At 42.6% G+C, this 16,927-nt stretch overlaps 2 protein-coding genes across 4 annotated transcripts in view; both read left to right on the forward strand.

Moving 5' to 3' along the window:
* Positions 1 to 1,650, forward strand: part of gdi2 (GDP dissociation inhibitor 2) — a 29,063-nt gene extending 27,413 nt beyond the window's left edge. The window contains exon 10 of the mRNA XM_033976219.2: positions 1,498 to 1,650. Within this exon, the coding sequence (XP_033832110.1) occupies positions 1,498 to 1,647 (150 nt within the window). The 3' untranslated portion in view covers positions 1,648 to 1,650. The remainder of the gene's footprint in view (positions 1 to 1,497) is intronic.
* A 3,505-nt stretch (positions 1,651 to 5,155) lies between these two features.
* Positions 5,156 to 16,345, forward strand: LOC117379677 (ankyrin repeat and SOCS box protein 13-like). Of its 3 annotated transcripts, none has more exons than XM_055225743.1 (5): positions 5,156 to 5,286; positions 7,563 to 7,750; positions 8,700 to 8,856; positions 15,503 to 15,694; positions 16,181 to 16,345. In XM_055225743.1, the coding sequence occupies exons 1-5, from the start codon at positions 5,244 to 5,246 to the stop codon at positions 16,342 to 16,344; spliced, it is 744 nt and encodes a 247-aa protein (XP_055081718.1). In that variant the 5' UTR covers positions 5,156 to 5,243; the 3' UTR covers position 16,345. The 3 variants fall into 3 exon arrangements, with proteins under 3 accessions (XP_055081718.1, XP_055081720.1, XP_055081719.1); XM_055225744.1 differs by having other exon boundaries at positions 5,235 to 5,312; XM_055225745.1 differs by lacking the exon at positions 8,700 to 8,856 and having other exon boundaries at positions 7,563 to 7,781.
* The last annotated feature ends 582 nt before the right edge of the window (positions 16,346 to 16,927 follow it).

A 16,927-nucleotide genomic window follows, 5' to 3' on the forward strand; every position in this document is an offset into this window, starting at 1 on the left:
AGTAGGAATCTTTGTCGGTTCCAGTTGAAAAATGGTGGCTCCTCTCTCTGTAACTGCTGCTGTCAGAGGTCACATTATGACCTTAAAATGTTTGTATTAACCCACTCTACATGATCCTGTTTTTTTTCCTAATATATTTTTTTCCAAAGAATAACAGACCTCCCCTCCTTGAAGCGGCACCTTAACATGGTGGAGGGGTTTGAGCACCTGAGTGATCCTGGGAGCTATGTTGTTGGGGGCTTCATGGGTCACCTGTGGGAAACAGGTCCTGGAGGACAGCTCAGACTAAGACCGGAGAAACCCTTCATGAAGAGTATGCAATCAAGAGAGGTCTGGGTGGCAGGCGAAGGCAGGGGCCTCGATGTCCAGCTCTCCAGACATGGAGACTGACTTTGGGGACATGGAATGTCACCTCGCTGGGGGGAAGGAGCCTGAGCTTGTGTGGGAGATTGAGCACTACCAACTAGATATAGTCGGCCTCACCTCCATGCGCAGCATGGGCTCTGGAACCCAACTTCTTGAGAGGGGCTGGACTCTCCATTTCTCTGGCATTGCCCGCGGGCAGAGGTGGTGAGCTGGTGTGGGTCCCACCGGAGGAGCTGGAGGATGTGTCTGGGGTGAGGGAATTTTGGGAGTCCCTGCCCCCTACCTCTACCCTAATCTAGCCTTGAGTGGCTTCAGTTAACTGGAACCAAACTGTATATGGAAGTGGGTGCCATACAGTCTATGGCCCTGCCCTAGTCCACGATTTGGAGATTTGTCCCCACTGCTCCTGGTACATATATGATCTTGCAGGCCAAATATAATTATATCAAGGGCCAAATATGGCCCGCGGGCCTAAGTCTGCCATGTCTGCCATAGACTGTTTTATGAAGTGGACTAAGTGTGATGTTACCCATAGTGTTTGGCTCCTGTCCAATGAATCTCATCAAGGCTAACAGATATAGGGGCCAATTTGAAGCTGAGTTCCATATTTGGAATTCCGACAATGAGTATCATACCAACCAAAGAGCCCAACAGGAGTGAGGCTGTTGAAAGTGAAACCCATCCTGTCTGCATTGTTGTAAGCAGGGAGCAGGTGCTTGGCAAAAGGTTTGATTAACAGCTTTGCTAAAGCTAGCGAGAGGGACTTCAAAGAAAGAGGGCAGCTCATCGATCTGTTATTAATGTTCATATACTGATTTCCAGACACACAAGCAAATTAAAAACAACTGAATCACGTAGCGCAAGTTAATACGAACATTTTAAGACCAAAATGATGAGCCTGACAAACAGCAGTTAAAGAGAGGGGCCATGGTTTTTCAATACAAAGTGAATGGGACTCAAAGTCCAGTTCCTGTTTTAAGATGGTGGCCAGCAGGTTAGCTATGTCCATTTACATACAGTCTATTGTCCTTAGTATTTGACCCATAAAGTGTACCTTAACTTGTGTCAAATTGTTTACGTATTTATGAACATTATAGACCATTGTCTGACCTAAATGTGTTCTGTCTTCAGATCTTCCTCTCGCGTTCATACGATGCCACGACTCACTTCGAGACGACCTGCAACGACATTAAAGACATCTACAAGCGGCTGATGGGCGTCGAGTTTGACTTTGCGGAGATGGAAAGAGGACATAATGACATCGTGGGAGAACAGGATTAAAAACAACAATAATGAATATACCACTCCTTCAGTTGGCATCAGCTCTGCCTGCTGCAGAATCAACACCAATTACACTGTGGACTTGTATGTGGCCCTTACATTATGAATTGAATATAAAAAACAAAGATGCACTGTGCAACTTTTTTATAGCACTTCTCCCATATGCTTGTCTCTATGGTTAGCTTATTGCTTTTCCTAGAATTTTCAACAATATAGCGTTAAACTTGACATCATGTATTCTTACAATTAGCGGGATCACCTCTTCACACATCTGACCTGTGACCCGCCCGCTTGTCTTGCCTGATAAATAAGTTTAAGGCAAAAGGGTGATTTTTATTTTTATTTTTCATAGAGACAAGCAGAAGTGTTTCACAATACAGCTTTTTAAATAGAGTACTGCGACAATTCTTTCGACAGGCTTCATCAAGCTAGTCCATTGATGCCAAATAATTACACAATATATCAAATGGGGAGTGAGTATATTTGAAGGATTTAAATCTAAACAATAGCCATCTCAGGTGTTACAAGGCAATGAGGGCTTGGTAATCTTAGTATTTTTCTCATTAAGGCTGGCAAGAATGGCAAACCAAGCAAGTATTATGTATTCAGTGGTTGTGATGGGAGTTGGGAGCACAGTTTGAATAGGAGTCAATGTAAAGGTGGCATTACCAATTTCCCATTGACTTCCATTCATATTTCTCCCAACAGTTTGCTAGCCTCAAAGCACATTACATAGTTAGCCAAAGCCAGCTTAATGGGATGCTGTTTATAATTTACCTTTCAACAAAATCATTTCTACTTGTAATATTGTAGTCATAATAGGAATATATGGTGTACATTAAAGAGGGGGTATTATGTTTTTTTTATGCTTTCTACCATGTCTGTGTAATCCCTCAGTTGTCCAGGTCTGATCCATAGTAAATCCAAAAGTAAAATCTGTCAATTGGACAAAAAGTTGTAGGAGTGAAGACGTTTCACTGCTAATCCAAGCCACTTCTTCAGTTCTGGTCAGATTGCTGGTGGACACTGCCTTATATCCATCTGAAGGGAGGAGCTAGCTATACTACAACTTTTTTTTTTTTTTAAGTTTCTGTATGTAGACTATGTCTATTGAGCTACACTGTTCCTGAGACATACTTGGTATGTCCATACAACTCGTAATGAATGTTTTTTACACCTATGGGCATCCAGGCTAGCTCCATCAAAGAGAAACAATGCCAAGTATGTCTCAAGTACAGTGCACACTTAGAAAGCTTAGTAAAAGCCACAAGTAAAAATCTATCAACTGGACAAAACGTTGAGCTATACTAACATGTTATTTTGTTTCCTCCTCAAAAACATGTCTCAAGAAATTTTAGATCTCATCCATGCATTTTTGAATATTTTAGCGATCTCTTCTGGGCCCTATTTGAACCCTCCTTATGGTTATCAGTATGAGCCTTTACAAAGCTCTGCCCACAAGCCTGTCATTCAGACTTCTACATGGAAATTCTCAATAAATATATAAAAATATGATACAAAACTGTACTCAACAACTTGACAAACCTGATGTGATGTTCAGTATTTTTATTAGCGGGATTCACACTGAAGGGAAGGGAGAGTTAGAGCGTCAAAAACAAAAGTGAAACTTATAAAACATGTTAATAAATTGTTCTGAGCAAATAGCCTTTTCAAAACAGTAAAAGATAACATGGTAATCGAAATATGTTGTATGTTAACAGTTAATACCCCATAAAAGTAAAATACCCCCTCTTTAAGTCTTAGTTGTACTGCCTCTCCAATGCCAAGCTGTCAAGCAGAGAACCTGTTTTGGAGGTTAAAATGTCCGCCGGGTGAAGTTGTGATAGCTTATATTTTTGGAATAACGTGAGCGGTCATTAACTGTTAAAATGCTTAAGGACCAAATGCAGCAGTATTGATATGGAGAGCCCAACCTTCAAATCTGTAAAAACATTGTGGGCTCAGTGATTTCTGTACTGCAAAGAAATATATTAAAACAAATGGAGAAGTATGAGTATTTGAGTGCATTTTTATTATTTAAAAGCAAATATTGTTAGTTATAACTTTGCATGTCATGTTGATAATCTAGTCGAATGTTATCGACAACATTCCCACTGTTTCATGTCATTTGCAAATTGACTTCACTGTTTGGAACTTATCTGGAGGTTAACTAGTCACTATTGTACTCTAGTAAGAGTACAGTTGACGTTACTTCAAAATAATAGCACTCAAGTAGAAGTACAAAGTAGTGGCTGAAGAAATTATTCCAGTTAGAGTAAAGTATCTGTAAGAAATACTACTCAAGTAATAGTAACTTTAATACTGTTGGTACCTAACATCTGATTTTTAATTTTAGTGAAGGACAAAACATGAAATAGGTCTACAGTAAGTCAAAATGTGGCATTTCTAAAAAGACCAAAATGATCCAAACTAAATCGTATCAGGAGGAACGCTGCAAAAACCCAAATGTTCAAATTATTTAATATTTTCAACATATAGCTCAAGTCACTTAGAGTCGTTTTCACTTCCACTACTTGGGTCGAGCATTCGCTCCGAGAGCGGTCAACTCAATAGTCGCACTCTCGAACGCAGTAAACGGCCGAAACAGGAGGCCTGGGAGCGGCTCCACTCGCCCTGCAGCGGGGCGAGTGGGGCCCTGGAGCGGGGCGAGTGAGGTGTGAACGTTGCCGACCTAGGGCCGACCTCCGCAGTCGCAGTAACAGTAAAACTGCTTGAATTGAATAAAAAGCGCTCAGATCACGTGTATTTGTGTGGATGTTGCTGTGGAGCTGCTGTTTGACGCGTTCGTCTGATGAGGCCATTTGGATCCATTTAACTGCACTACACTCTCCTCCTGCCTCAGGTCAGCCTCAGTCTGTGCGTGTTCAAAAACCTGTTTCTCCTCCGCCACCAGCGCATAGTCCTCATGGTGTATTCAGGCACAAGTGGGAAAAAAGACCACCACCTAAAGGGGAAGACTGTCCGCTTGGAGCGCAGTGTCATTCTGGACTTTGGCGTGGCTTATGGAGCGTTTGGGCTGAATGATGCGCGGTGTATGACAACAAGACCCACCCAAAAATAAAGTACACAGAACTAAATCTAGTGAGCACTAAGGGCGCACAACAGAGCCCACTCGTGAAAACGACCTTACTTACAGTGGGAACAGGAATTACAACTTTTAAGTAAGAGTACTGTTACACCATACAGCAATTATTTGAGTATAGTACTGTTACACTGTACAATATATTACTCAAGGAAAAGTACTGTTAAGCCGTAGAAGTAGGAGTAAAAGTATGCTGCTAAAAACGTACTCTGAAAAGTGTATATATATATATATATATATATATATATATATATATATATATATATATTCTCTAGAAAATGTAACTGAGTACTACGTACCTCTGGTAATAAGTTGCGCTTCACGGCTCCATCACTACTTTCTCCCCGTAAACTCCATCTCCCACAATGCACCGCCCTGTTTACCTCCTGCAGCCCTCGCCTTCCCTGCTGTAGCCGGACCCCCGTGATCCTCCAGGGCTTGTCTGAAGTCTGATGTTCACTTAGCCTCGTGATTTGTTTAAAGTGAATGCTCCATGGAGGTGACTGCTGCGCGCCGGTCCTTCCTCTGCGACATCGGTGAGTCTGGAGTGGACACGTCACTAGTGCGTAATGCTCCATAGAGCCATATTCACTTTACTTATGTTTAAAGGTGCACTGTGTAACTTTTGTGGTACGGCTCCATGGTTAAGTTATTTCTGCTTCGTCTAGAATGTTCCATAGGCATCAAACTGCATTTATCATTAACTAATGTTGCATGATGTTTTTTTAAAGTGTGTGTGGGGTTGACTGAATAAGTTTAATGCCATAATGAACAAGTCAGGAGAAAAGAACTCCAGAAATGCTGCGTAGTGCTCCTTTAACTCGGTATGATTTCAACAGTATGTGTGATATTTATGACCACAGGCCACTCGACACCCATCAAGGCTCAAATATGTTCATTAATATGATAATCAAGAACATTCTGTCTTCCTCACGGAGTAGCACAGCCAAGGTGGGTGAAGTGTCCTGCCTAAGTAAAAGAAACATTCAAATCTGTCAACTGGACAAAAAAGTAGTGAAGATGTTTTGCTGCTCATCCGCTTCTTAAGTTGAGGTCACATTACTGAAGGGAGGAGCTATCTACACTAAAACTAAACACCCCTTTTGCTTACAGTTTGTGTTTGTTTGCTAGGTCTAATGAGCTACACTAAGTGTGCACTGTGCCTGAGTCATGCTTTGCATAATCATTCAGGCTCTAATGGATGCTCTCACACCTATTAGCACACTGGCTATTAGCATACTGGCTAGCCCTGTTGTTTTCCTTGTTTTGATTTAGGTCTGAGGATGGAGTTATAAATAGGAGATAGATGATATCTAAGGTCCCCTTTCCTGCTCAAGGAAGGATTGTCTTTCCTAAAAAATGCTTCTTTAACTCCCCTGTCAAACTATTTATTTTCTTAGGCTAAGATCTGTACCTCACTATCTTCAAAGGAGTGGTTAGTGTCTTTGAGATGGACATGTACGGTGGACTGGGGTCCAGAGGAGCTCTCACACTAGTGTTGGTACATCTCCTCTTATGGAGTAGCTGTTTAGTTTCTCCAGTGTAACGCTCACTGCACTCTACATTACACTGAATGGAGTACACTACATTACTTTGTTTAGGGCTCGGGGTTTTGTCCTTTGGGTGAACCAGTTTCTGTCTTAAAGTGTTAGGTTTGAAATAGACCAGGATTTCATCCTTACTGAAAATTCTCTGAAGCTTTTCAGACACACCAGCTGTGTAAGGAATGGTTACACCTTTCCTTCTAGGTTCAGATTCCCTGTTGTCCTGTTTTTTAGCTCGTTTAGATCTATTGAAGGCCCATTTTGGATATCCACAAGCCGAGAGGGTTTTCTCCACTTGTTGTTCCACTGTCACTTTTCCCTCTTCCCTCTGTGTTTGTAGGACCCATTAGGGGCCTGAATGATGCTAAGCCTGTCTCAGGCACAGTGCACACTTGGTGTAGCTCATTAGACCAAGCCTACAAACAGTAACTGTGAACAATAGGTGTGTTTAGTTTTGGTATAGTTGACTCCTCTCTTCAGAGGAGGCAGTGTCCACCAGTAATCTGACCAAAACTGAAGAAGCAGCTTGGATGAGAAGCGAAACGTCTTCACTCCTACAACTTTTTCTTTTACTATGGATCAGACCTGAACGACTGAGGGATTACACAGATGTCTTGCCTAAGGACACAATGCCAGTGTGCAATAGAGCCACTGCTGCCTCCCTGTGGCACCTGTTGTGATATAGTCTCCCATCAGATCTGTTCTGTCTTCCTTCCTCTTTTCCTCTTCTCTCTCATCCTCACTCTCTTCCTTACTCCTCTTTCTCATCTTTCTTTCCCTCCTCCTCCTCTCCTTCCTCCTTTTTCTGTTCTCTCCAATTTTCCTCTCCTTCACCCCTCCTTCTTCCAGTTCTCTCCTCCTCTCCCTCTCTCACTACTCTCTACCTTATTCCTCACCCCTCATCCTCTTTTCTCTACCCCTCTCTCCTTTCTCCCCATCTTTACTCCCACTCTCCTTCAGCATCTCCTCCACCCCCTCCTCCTCTTTCTTCCCTCTCACTTCTTCCCTCCCCCCTCCCTACCTCTCTTCCATTATCTCGATCTATTCTTCTTTCTGTTTTCTCCTCCTCTATTACCCTCTCTCTTCCCTCCCCTTCGCTCCTCCTCCCTCTCCTCTTGTGTTCCTGACCCCCTCTCTTACTCCCTCTCTCTCAAATCTTCTCATCTCTATACCATCTCACCCCTTTCCTCCCCTGTCCCCCTCTATCCTCCTCTCCTCCATCGTACCCGTCTCCACCTCTCTTCCCTCTCACCTCCCCTCTTCTCCAGGGATGTGGGCGGACCGCACAGCTCTCCATGAAGCCGCCTCGATGGGTCGCGTTCTGCAGTTGTCTCAGCTCATAGACTCTGGATCCAGTGTAAACACGGTGACAGTGGACAATGTGACTGCTCTGCACGAAGCCTGTATCAAGGGACACCCCAACTGTGTGAGGCTGCTGCTGAGAGCCGGGGCACAGGTCAGGAAACCACCCAGTAATAGGGCAACAGGTTAGGTTTAAAAGTACTAAGGCCACATGGTAATATAAAAGAACGTACTACCATTAAATGTTGAAAATCATATTCTATTGTCTCAAGAAAGAGGTATCAGAATTAGTATTGAGTATCTAGTCTATTTCTTAGTATCAAAATCAAGTTTGAAATTTTAGTATCGTGACATTACCAGTATTTATGTGACATTAAAACACCAGAGTCAAGCCCCCTCATAGAAAGAGTTTAGATTTTTAGTGCAATAAAAACACTTAAGCTGATTAAATGCTTTTGTTGATATTTTTGGCTGAAATGTTACAGAGTCTGGCTTTAGCTATCCATACTTTAACATTGCATGAATTTAACTCTATAGAAGATTTACTGTTGGAAGAAATTAAAAAACAAAAAAACAAAAAAAACATTGAACCTGGATTGGCTCCGCAAACTTGTCATATTAATTTTATGGCTTAAAGGTCCTATAGTATGCAGAATTACCTCTTATGAGCTATAAGCAATGTTAAAATTCTGTTACCTCCACAAAAACATACCTGGAGTGGTGTTTTGTTTCATTAAGACATGTCTGAGTAACCCTTTATTACTGAGTAACTTAGGGTTTCTGACCTTTATTTTTTTGTCTGTCTACATCTCCAAAGCTCAAAATGCTGTCCATGCCTTGTGATGTCATGAAGCGGTAGTTTTCACGTTAACAGCTCCTTTTACCTTTCGTTTAGTAGAAATAGGCAATTCCAGGACTGAGCTCATCCAAATGATTCTAGTGAAGGTGTTTGGCATTTAAAAACACAGTGGAGCACTTCCTGTATTACATTAACATCACAAGGTGGAATAGAGTTTTTTCAGTTTGAGAGAAGAACATGTACAGGTGAATCCTTCCCCTAGTGAGAGAATGTGATCTGATTGGTTGTCTGGTCTTGTCTCCAGGTAGATGTGAGAACGATTCATGGCAGCACACCGCTCTGTTACGCTTGTACCTCTGGGAGTTTAGACTGTGCTCGACTTTTACTGGAACATGGAGCGAACGTTAACCCTTCTCTCACAACACTGACCCCATCATCACTGCAAGAGGCCTGTATGCAAGGTATGCCCTGCACCTTTGTATTTGGTTCAAAATGAGGGGTGACTGACCAGTGAGCTTCTTTGTTTCACATGGGTCACTGAAATAAACTAATCTCATTGGACCACCATGTCTGGGCTCAAGATGTGATGGAGGGAGCGGTGACCAGACTGATATCTGTTTATACAACCTTAACTCTATATGCAAAATACTTTCCCGATAAGACTGCTGTAGAACTGATGCATATGTAAGCCTTGTTTCCATTGGTTCACTTTGGAGCAGTTAAGATCAGAAAAGTGAATTGTATCAGCCCGTTTGAGAAGTCCAAAGCTGACATCAGAACACATCCTAAACATGTTGAGAATAATATTTTATTCTTGAGCCTCCAGGTTCAATAAATCCATCCATCCATTTTCTTCCGCTTATCCGGGGCCGGGTCGCGGAGGCAGCAGTCTAAGCAGGGATTTCCAGACTTCCCTCACCCCAGACATGTCCTCCAGCTCCTGGGACCCCAAGACGTTCCCAGGCCAGAGAGACATAGTCCCTCCAGCGTGTCCTGGGTCTTCCCCAGGGCCTCCTCCCGGTGGGACATGCCCAGAACACCTCACTAGGGAGGCATCCTGTGCATATGCCGAGCCACCTCAACTGGTTCCTCTCGACGTGTAGGAGCAGCGGCTCTACTCCGAGCTCCTACTGTGTGACTGAGCTCCTCACCCTATCCCTAAGGGAGTGCCCAGTCACTCTGCCAGCCAGGGTGATGGACGAGTCCACCTCCGGGTCCCCAGTCTCTGCTTCCTCCTCGGAAGATGTGACAGTGGGATTGAGGAGATCCTCAAAGTATTCCTTCCACCACCTGACAACATCCCCCAGTCGAGGTCAGCAGCTCTCCACCCGCACTGCAAACTCCTGAGGCGTCTGACGGTTTGCCAGAATCTCTTTGAGGCCGTCCGATAGTCCTCCTCCATGACCTCCCCGAACTCCTCCCAACCCCGAGTTTTTGCCTCTGTGACTGCCCGAGCCGCGGCACGCTTGGCCTGCCGGTACTCATCAGCTGCCTCAGGAGTCCCACGAGCCAACAAGGCTCGAAAGGACTCCTTATTCAGCCTGAAGAAGGCCGGGTACTCTGCACTGCTGTTTGGCCCGTAGGCCGACACAACAGTGAGAGACCTGTCCCCGACCCGAAGGCGCAGGGACGCGACCCTCTCGTTCACCGGGGTGAACTCCAACACGTGGTGGCTGAGCTGTGGGGCCATAAGCAAGCCCACACTAGCTCGCTGCCGCTCCCCGTGGGCAACACCAGAGAAATGGAGAGTCCAGCCCCTCTCAAGGAGTTGGGTCCCAGAGCCCAAACTGTGCTTGGAGGTGAGGCCGACTATATCTAGCCGGTAACGCTCAACCTCCCACACAAGCTCAGGCTCCTTCCCCCCCAGCGAGGTGACATTCCATGTCCCCAGAGCTAGTCTCCATGTCCGGAGATCCAGTCATCAAGGCCCCCGCCTTTGACTGCCGCCCAGATCTCTCTGCACCCGCCCCTCATGGCTCCTCCCGCAGGTGGTGGGTCCATGGGAGGATGGCCCCGTGTCGTTCCTTCGGGCTGGGCCCGGCTGGGCCCCGTGGGGAAAGGCCTGGCCACCAGGCGCTCGCTACCTACCTATTCCAGGTTGGCGCCCCGGTAACGCCAGTCCGGGCGACGTAACTGGCCTTGTTGTTTCTCTCTTCATGGTGGGCTTCTGAACCGCTCTTAGTCAGACCTGTCTCCCAGGACCTGTTTGCAATGGGTGACCCTACCAGGGGCATGAAGCCCCTGACAACATTCGGGTTCTCAAACCCCTCCACCACGTTAAGGTGGCGGTTCGGGGAGGGGGCTTCAATAAAGCAAATTTTTATATTGCTTCAATAAAGCAATATAAAAAATCCAAAATATATTCCCAGTGTAAGCAGTAAACAGATTTTTTTGTAAAGAACTGTTTGATTTCAAATTCCATAAGGTTGACCTCTGTGTGTCCCCAGATACAAGGTAAATATAACAACTGTGATGTTGAGTTAATCCTGACGCCAAAACATTGGACCTGATGGACAAGCTATTTATGTAATTTCGGTTGTCAGGTTCAATGCTTGAATCCAGTTGTTTTAAACCTAAAATGTCTTTCTCTGAATGGTCGCTACCTAAGCCCCAGTACCTGCAGCCAATCATGACTTTGTGCTAATGCAGCCTCTGCAGCTCAGTGAATGAATTCTAGAGGTTCTGAGCTTTCACGTGAGGCATAGCCTGTCCATATACTGAGAATGAGACACACTTGTATGTGTCCTCTATTTGCAGGTTAAGGCTCTGGTTGTTTTGGGTGAATATAGCATTTTCAAGGCAAGACAAGCAAGTTTATTACAATTCGTACACCGTAATTCAAAGTGCTTTACAGAATAAAAATTACATTATAATCAAACAAATCAAAACATATATAATTACAAATCCTAAAAAAATAAAACATCCTAAAATTAACATTTAAACAGAAGGTTCTTCAGACGGCCCAGTAACTTCATTCTCATCATGCAGCGTCTTCACATGACCAGAGCTTGAATAGTGCTCGGTCACAGACTGCCCAAGCAGAGACATCACCCCAGTTAAAACAACAGCGTAATCTTGCCCGGTAAATTTAGCCAAGAGAGTCTGTGCTTTACCCAACTCCTCAGCGCAAACAGCGGCTAAGTCACAGATAGTGTGTGTCACGTTCGTAGTTTCGCAAGTATAAGTATATGGCAGTATCTTGCGCAATTCAACTACTGCAGCCCCCAAATTATATTCAACAATAAGTACGTGGTGTAATGCAGGGGTTAATTGGTCAGAAATGTACACACTTAATCTGCAGTTGTGCTTTTTCTGACATCTTTGACTAGAACAGCGTTTGGTATTTTAATGCCCCGTTCCTCCAATATATCTATGTTGTCCACAGTTTTACAGAATATATTTACCCAGTGTACACTCTCTCCTGGCTAGCTCGCCACTTTATGTAACGGGTATATGGGCTAGGGACCCGACTAATAGTGCTACTACACTGGGCTAGAATCAGAAGACTAGGAATCGGCTCAGGGAGAGAGTGGACAGACACAGTATGTCACAGTTTAGTGGTACTGTGTATTGAAAAAATAGTAGTGATGGGCAAATGAGACGGAGCTCCGGAGCACGTCTCGTTCTTTCTGAAACAAATTGCTCTGAAGCACTGCCTCAGAGATTGTCTCGCAGCAGCCGCTCACGTGACCAAAGTGTCGACGTGTCGGTCCCTCGCACTACTGCTTCGCTCTGCGTGTCAATCGCTTCCGTGTATCGAAGCGTTTCATTGGCTCAGCTTATGTTCCGCTCCGCAATTGGTTCAGAGTGCTTCAGAGTGTTCAGCGCACTTCCGTGGTTTGAGAATCGCTAAACTGCCACAGTATAAAAGATGCACCAATATTTCTTAAAAATGTTGTGAGTATTGTGTGACGTTAGTGGTGATTTTGGTGACTTTTGGTATTTGTTTCATTTTCGATGGCATCTACAAGTGGAAAAAAGGTAACGTATTTTCTTATTTACAGCATGCTATTTATGTTGCTCTTTACATATTATTTTAATTCATCATTATTGTTGTTGTTAGGTACAGTGTATGCTCTGCACACAAGTATTGTCTTACACTAACAATGCTTCATCAATGCTGAGACACCTACGTGCCTGGCACAATACTGACCAGAGCCAGCAGTCCACCACAGGCCCTGGCCACAGGGGCCATTATCCTGACTATAAGTTATATATTTATTTCAATTATATTCCCATAATTTGTGACTTTTTTAATATAAAGGCTACATATTAAGTAAATATAGCCTTCTCATGTGAACACACTTCTTTTACAGTGTCCAGAAAGAATGTTAGATGAGGCCATTGTTGACATGATTATTAAAGATGGCCAACCATTTTCTGTGGTTGAAGGAGAGGGATTCACCAACCTGATGAAAATATTGGATCCTCTGTACAAAGTTCCATGCCACAAAACTGTAAAAACAATGGTGGAAGAACGCTACCAACAAAACAAAAAGAATGCTGAAGAAGACTTAAAGAAAGCTTCTGCTGTCAGTTTGACAGCAGACATGTGGACATCCAGAAATAAGGATGCATACCTGGGTGTGACCTGTCATTATCTTTCTGACGACTTTGTATTATCAACTGTACTTTTAGGGGTACAGTACTTTCCCGTAACCCACACAGCAGCTCATATTGTAAAAGCAGCATCAACAATGATGGCCGGGTGGGGAATAGCCGATAAAGTGTGTGCCATGGTTACTGATGAGGCCCGCAACATTGTGGTAAGTGTTAATCGTTTATGAATTCAAAATATTCATTGTTTTGCTCACTTGTTGAATCTTGTTGTAAAAAAATCTATTTCCCAAACGTCCGAGCTGGATACAATGCACAGCAAAGGTCGCAAAATTGTTGGCCACTTTAAATCAAGCTGTACAGCCAAGGAGAAGCTATCACTCGATCCAACATGGGCATGCCACAGGTGAAGGTGGTCCAGGAGGTAGAAACCAGGTGGAATAGCACCTTTTCCATGTTTCAAAGGATGTATGAGCAGAGAGAACCACTAGGCGCTGCCCCTGCATCCTTGACATAACATTTTAACTTAACATCATTTAGCGCTGAGGATTATGATACAATAAACCAGTGCTTAAAGGTGTTGAGGCCATTCAACAAAGCAATAGTGGAGCTGTCTGGGGAGAACAGAGTATCGGGGTCTAAAGTCATGCCCATTACAAAAATGTTAACTCATGTAATTACTGTTGAGTGTACCCAAATAGATGATAGTGTTGGAGCTACACTAGCCACCCACCTAAAAAATAATCTAAAAGAGAAAATGAGCGTCTTGGAGAAAGTCACCTCCCTGTCGTTGGCAACTATACTGGATCCATGTTTCAAAGAAGTTGCATTTTGCAGCCCATCCAATGCACAGGCTGCTGTTGAGAGACTGTCACGGGAATGTGCCAGCTTGATTGAACTCAGGGCTCAGGGTGAAGTTCAACCACAGTCCTCTCCAGCCCCAAGTGGCGATGACAATCTGTGGGCTTTACTGGACATCCATGTCGTTGCTCAGCAAACCAGCCCTGCATCTGACAGTGCCACAGAAGAAATCCAAAGGTAGTGTTTCAGCTGACACTTGTGCTATTCATCAAGGTTATATATGGTGTACAAATGTTATGCTTTTCTATCTTGCTTTCTAGATACTTGAAGGAACAACATGTTCCCAGATGTGAGGACCCCTTAAAATACTGGGAATCACATAAAATACAATATCCTAATCTGTGGAGACTGGGTCAAAAATATCTTTGTATACCAGCATCCTCTGTTCCATGTGAGAGAATTTTTTCCAAAGCTGGTGAGTTAGTGAGCCAAAGAAGATGTAGACTAAAGCCTTCAACTGTGGAAAAACTTCTATTTCCTAATAAAAACATGTGATATATAAATTGTTGTATTTCTTTTTTAAATGATCAAAATAGAATATATACACTATTTATGACTTCTAATAAAACAGAAAATAGAGTTTTGGGTTCCCAAATCTTGGGTTGTGTGCTGGTTTTTGATGGTTAAATTTGTCCACTAGAGGTCAGTGTTTCTCCAAGGCCTCAGACACGTCGAACCATTTGAGACAATAATGCGACTGAGGTGTCAATGCTTCATGAGGCTCGATTCGCCCCTCAGTAGAAAATAGGAACACAATAGACAGACAATGACCATCCTATTGAAGTAAAATACCCCCTCTTTAATACCCCATAGAAGTAGAATACCACCTCTTTAAACTTGTAGTACATGACTTTTTTTCTTTTTTGTAAATGAGTTAATTTTCCCTGAATGAACTGTAAAAGTAGCTCCTTGTGACATTAGACTGCTGTGCACATTGTACATCTTATCAGTATCAGACTGGAAGTAACACTCTGGTTGGCTGTTCTACTGCTATTCATGGGCTGCAAATTAATGCATGCGAATATTAACAATGTGTTAAGGGTTTGTGAGCACTAGGAACTAGCTGCTTTCTACCTGCATGATTTTAAAACCTGAAATAATTTTCTTCAGTTGCTAATAGAACAGCATTTATAGTCATTTCTTCTCATTGACCCTCTGAAGTTGTATTTGGGGTGATTCATGTTCATTCTTTAATTGCTTATTTTAAAGACATCTATACCCATTTTCACCTCCACCGGTACATGCCCACTGTGACCTATGCACTTTCTTGTCCTGATTTATTTTCTTAATTGGTGATACTTGTAGGATTCGGCAGTGTCGCATAGTCATTTTGATACAAATGGAAAAAAAATGCCTGCTTGATAGTGTGATGTGCAGCTATCCATAGGAGAGGCCGAGAACATGCGGCGCTTTCTTATGATGATGTTTACATTGACGTCAGCTCCCACTGAGCACATTGAGCACTGCAATTTTCTAACACAGATGTCAACGGACTTGTTTCTTTTATTAAGTCATTCTAGATGAATATTGTGATTTAAAATGTGCAAGTTATAACATAATGATCCACAGGTGTCATAGATTATAACTTTAGAGTAGACACAAGCATGATAGAGCTGATTTAAGTGAAACTGTGGGGTAAATTACTTCCATTTCCCTGTTATAGTGAATATATATGTTCATCTTTATCAGAAGCACGCATTAACTCGGTGAAGTTCCATGAGACTGCGTTACACCTGGCGACCCGTGGGGGCAGTGTGGAACTGATGGAGATGCTGATCGAGTTTGGGGCCGATGTTTTTTACAGTGACAACTCCGGGAACAGACCCAGAGACTATGCTGTGGAGGGGACTGATCCATACCTCTGCCTCACATTCTTTGAAAGTACGGCACTTTATAATATTATCATCTACAGAATGAGCTTTATAGAACTTCTGCTCTGTGATGTATATATATATATATATGTATGTATATATGTATGTATATATGTATATATATAAAAAAATCATTTTGTGGCCCCCAGGGGGTCCAGACCCCCACTTTGGGAACCACTACTCTAACAGATCCCATTCCTCAGTCTGTGGATGGTTTTATCAAATAAAACAATGACAGAATTAAGTTAAAGTGACAGAAACAGACAGAGGAAAAAGTGTCATGTGTCATACTCTGGTATGAGGACATACAGTTTTCACTACTGATTACACTGTATTTTGGCATGAAATATTAATTTGAGCAAGATTAATTTTACCTGCCTCCATCTGAGAGTATGACATGATCACATTCTAGAATCTGAAAACCTTCAGCATTCTTTATGTGTATATACTTCATTTTTATGAATTCAAATCATAGATTTTTCTGTGTGTGTTGCAGGTAATCCCCTGAGTCTGCAGCAGATTTGCAGGATCAGACTTCGTTCTCAGCTGGGTCCTCGAGCTTTCCGTGTTATACCTGAACTCCAAATATCTCCATGGATAAAGAACTACCTCCTCTTCTCAGACACCTGTGCTCAGACTCAGAGTCAGACAAAACAATAAAACTATCATTTATTTTATTATTATCGTCATTATTCATGTATTTGTATTCATTTACTAAAGATACAATGAATATTAAAGATACATATTCAGTTAAATTACTTTTTTTCCAACTTTTAACCATGTTATATTTTTGAACCTGGATGAAAGGTGGAACAATACTTTTTGGAGATCAATATTCATCATGGAACTTTTTTTTGTGTTATTTTTCTGTATTGTTGAGATTTGAACTGTAAAAGGCTGAATTTGTGTTTCATTGTAGACACAAACTAACTACTTAAGTGTTGTATTCTGTTATTTATTTATTTATTGTAGCTCGTTTTTAATAATAGTCTTCATTTAGAACAATTTTTGGCTAATTGTGGCTGCTTTATGGTTTAGTTTTAATATTATCATTTATCGTGTATATTTATATATCACACTTCGAAATGCGTTATGTGACAGGCCTAGTAGTTCCCTTATCAAATATGTAGCTGGAGTTGTGTGTTAAGAATGTTTTTTGTTTTTTTGTTTTTTTAATTATGATGTGGTATGTGGTATTATCAATGTGGAATCAGTTTGGAGTATCATGTCTATTCCTGTGTAT

The sequence above is a fragment of the Periophthalmus magnuspinnatus genome, chromosome 12 (genome assembly GCF_009829125.3).
Source record: "Periophthalmus magnuspinnatus isolate fPerMag1 chromosome 12, fPerMag1.2.pri, whole genome shotgun sequence".
Taxonomy (NCBI): Eukaryota; Metazoa; Chordata; class Actinopteri; order Gobiiformes; family Gobiidae; genus Periophthalmus; species Periophthalmus magnuspinnatus.